The 3,816-nt window shown below is 63.2% G+C and overlaps 1 protein-coding gene across 1 annotated transcript; it reads right to left on the minus strand.

Annotated features, from left to right (window-relative positions):
* Positions 1-213: 213 nt before the first annotated feature.
* Positions 214-3,310, minus strand: Sstr3 (somatostatin receptor 3). The gene is made up of 2 exons (XM_004650588.2): positions 3,160-3,310; positions 214-1,551 (listed from the first exon to the last, which is right to left on the minus strand). Exon 2 carries the CDS (start codon positions 1,513-1,515, stop codon positions 214-216), a length of 1,302 nt encoding a protein of 433 aa, XP_004650645.1. The 5' UTR covers positions 1,516-1,551; positions 3,160-3,310.
* Positions 3,311-3,816: the final 506 nt, after the last annotated feature.

Below are 3,816 nucleotides of genomic sequence, written 5' to 3' on the forward strand. Positions count from 1 at the left end.
GGGATGGAGCCCGGTGGCGGGGGGGGGGGGGGGGAGCAGGGGAGGCCTGTGAACCTCAGCGGCCCAGTGAGACCTAGCGTGATCATGGAGATGAAAGAGCCGGTTCCTCCGGCCCCTGGTGGGCGGGGCCACTCCATGTGTCAGGTGCTCATGCCCGCGGGCACGGGCACAGCCTCTGTCCTTCCCCGGGCCGCGCTGGCCCCCCAAGGTCTCCTACAGGCAGCTCGTGCGCACAGCCCTGGGCTTCTCCCGCGCCGCCGCCGCCGCCACCACCCAGGGTGGCAACTGTTGCCGCGTCGCCGCGGCAGGGCTGGGCCGCGGCTCCTGCCTACTGGTGCCAGGCTGTGCGATCTGGCTGACCCGACTTCTTTTTATGTCCTTCCGTCTCCAAGACTTCCCCTCCTCCTCTGCCTCTTCCTCCTCCTCCTCCTCCTCCTCCTCCTCCTCCGTCTTTTCCGGAGGGGCAGCGGGCTGCAGGCTGCGTACGCGGCGGGAAGGTCGCAGCAGGACCCTGCGGAAACCCTGCTTGAAGCGGTTGGAGAGAAAGCCGTAGAGGATGGGATTGGCGCAGCTGTTGGCGTAGGGCAGCGCCACCACCAGGAAGTAGAGGCCGAAGAAGGCAGGCTCCTCGGGCAGAGGGCACAGCACGTTGACGATGTTGAGCACGTAGAAGGGCATCCAGCAGAGGACAAAGAGCGCCACCACGGCCACCACCATGCGCGTGACCCTGCGCTCAGAGCGCCGCCGCCGCTGGCCCGCAGGCGTCTGCACCCACTGGCCCGGCATCGCCTGCACCCTCCGCGAGGCCGAGCGCATCTTCACCACAATCAGCAGGTAGCAGAGGCAGATGACCAGCAGCGGCCCGAAGAAGCCCAGCGCGGCCGTGTAGATGATGAAGCCAGCTCGCCACACAGCCGCGGGCTCCGGCCACTGCATGTGGCAGGTGCTCATGCCGCGGGGCACGCCCGAGAACACCACCACGGGCAGCACCACCACGGCCGAGGCCACCCAGACGGCCGCGCTGACCGCACGGGCCACGGGGGCCGTGCGCCAGCGAGCCGAGCGCGTGGGGTGGACCACGGCCAGGTAGCGGTCCACGCTCATGACGGTGAGGCAGAAGATGCTGGTGAACTGGTTGATGCCGTCCACGGCCATGACCAGGCGGCACATGAGGGAACCAAAAGGCCAATAGGACAGGGCATTCTGGGCAGCCAGGAAGGGCAGTCCTAGCATGAAGAGTTCGTCGGCCAGCGCCAGGTTGAGGATGTAGACGTTGGCCACCGAAGAGCTGGTCGTATGCCGCAGGACCACGTAAATCACCAGCGAGTTGCCCAGCAGGCCCACCACGCACACCACCAGGTAGACCAGCGGGATCAGAATGCCGCTGACGGTCAGGCCCTCCGGGCTTGGGCCCACGGTAGTGTTTCCCAGGATAGTGTCCAGGGGCCAGGCCAAGGAGGTATTCCTGGGGTCCAAGGTTGGGAACACTGATGAAAGATAGCCAGGGGTGTCCATGGCTAAGGGGGAGGTGATCAACAGTCAGCTACTGGCCTGCAAGAGGGAGGACACAGCTCAGTCGTGGCCGAGCATGGCTTCCCCCGTGCTGCTCTCTCCCCCAGCACCTTGAACCTGGAGACCTACTATGCGCCAGCTCGAAGCCTGATGGACCATCTCGTGCCTACTGCACAGCCTGGCAAGGTAAGTGGGTGCTACTCCCATTTCTTAGGCGAGACACTGAGTCCTCGGGCAGGTGAAGTGACCGGCCTCTAGCATGTAGCATGAGGCCTAGATAACACTTGCTCTTTCTGGCCCCTATCCACGGATCCTGTTGCCCACCAGTGGGTCTGAGCCCTCAGCCCGAAACCATGCATCAAGTCTCAGGTGTTCAACTTTGAACCCAGGTCCCCGGAAGGAGCTTCAAAAGGATCCACAGATTCTGGCCACCACCACCGCCCCCCCCCCGAAAAACTCTGGGTGAAAGTTGACGTGTTCCTGTCTTTTCTGGAAACGCCCAGAACGTTCCTCATTTTCCTGATTCCGAACAGCATGCAAGGCAGCGGACTCATGGGTGTCCCCTCCCCATGAGTCCTTAGCATCTCCTTCAGCCTGGTCATCACCCTGTCTCCTACCAAGGGCCCTGTCCGGGAGGGTGACAGCGAACATGGGTGGGTGTCTGAGCCCCTGGTCCCCAGTCTGACTATGAAGAGAAACCCACTCACAAGGTAATCTGCAGCCACCCTCCCCCTCCGCAACCCCCCCCCCCCAGCTCTGAAGCAGAAGTAAAATGCACAAGCTGAGCGGGAGTGGACGGACTTGGCCAGACCTTCCAACAGCAGCTCCTTGGGTGTAAGTGGGGGCGGCAGGAGAGACTCTGCCGGGCTCCCCCGCTGGACTTGCCTCTCCTTCGGCAGATGGAGGTTCACGGAAGCCTGGACCTTGTGCAGCTGTCCCCCACCTGCCACTTCGCACCAGTGTGAGGCATCGAATGAGTCAGGCCTGGAGTAGGCAGCTCTCCATGCAAGGGGCCCGCAGGGAAAAGAGCCTCCCTGGCCCACTCCGTCCCCGCCCCCCACTACCCCACCGCCTTCCTCCTACTGATTGTCCTGCCCAAGCGGGTCCCCCGAATGTCCCCCCACCGCCTCTGACGCCCCCTGTGGAGGGTGTAAGGAGAAGAAATCTCAGCTTGGGAAGGCCTCTCTCCCTGTGCTGTGCTGACCCATCCCCAGTCCCTTCCGCTGGCTCCTGAGAGCGCTTCGGTGTCCTGGGAAAGGGGGGCCCCGTGCTCCCACTAGGGAACATGTGCAGCAGCTCCGAGGGCTGGGTCAGTGATGCCAGAATGGCAAAGGACCCCCTGAGCTGCAGCTCTGATCAGCGGTAACCCAGCCTGTCCGGGCACCCAAGAGCCACCTCCACCTACTGCACCCTCAGCCCCTCCTCAGCTCCTCAAAGCCTGACACACAGTGCCCTGCACGGAACACCTTCCTGCTGTCTTCGCCAGTGGTTGGGTTGCCAATGGGCAGCTGCACACTCTGGCCCACAGCCATGAATGGGGTACATCCAATAGGGCCTCTTCACCCACTGTGTCCCACTGCATAGAATGGCAGACCGAGGACGAGTCTCGGCCTCTGGGCTGTGCTGGCGTCACTCTCTCCCACTGACCTATCAGGCTCTCCCGACAGTTCCTCGTGCCCATCCGCAAAGCCTTAGACTCCTTTGGGGCTGAGAAACGGGACCTTAGGATCTCAGCGTCGGGTGGTTCAGGCTCCCCGTGTCTGAATCAGAGAGCACTGTGATTCCACAACGCCGGAGTCCGACCTTCTTAGCCACAGGAACTGCGGAATCTAGGACCGTCAAGTCCTATTTCCTGGGTGGGGGTGGGGGTGCCCCGCGTCACCAGGCCACCTTGCCCGCTGCTGCTGTGCGCAGTTCCTCTTTATAGCTCCCCACCAGGTGGCCAATCACAAAGCAACCAGGCCTGAGAAGGGAGGGGGCCACCAGGCAGGACGGGGAGCAGGGAGCCAGGCAAATCTCCTTGCCTGGCTTCAGGCGCAGATGCCCTCGGGGAAGCCCAAGGGGTGCTCTGAGGACAGCCCCTCCAGCCCTGCACACGCACATGCATGCTGCCACACGAGCACACGTGTGCACGGCTTATGCCCAGGAGTACCTCTGCCCAGCCTGACCCCCCTCAGCCCCCACGACCCACCACCCTCCTTTCTGTCAATGCTGAACAGACCAACGGGACCAGATCTGCGATTTCTTTTAAGAAGCTGGGATCCTTAGTGGGGATCTAGCTGGTCCTGGGGCCAGGAAGGGCCT

The sequence above is a fragment of the Jaculus jaculus genome, chromosome 6 (assembly GCF_020740685.1).
Source record: "Jaculus jaculus isolate mJacJac1 chromosome 6, mJacJac1.mat.Y.cur, whole genome shotgun sequence".
Lineage (NCBI taxonomy): Eukaryota > Metazoa > Chordata > Mammalia > Rodentia > Dipodidae > Jaculus > Jaculus jaculus.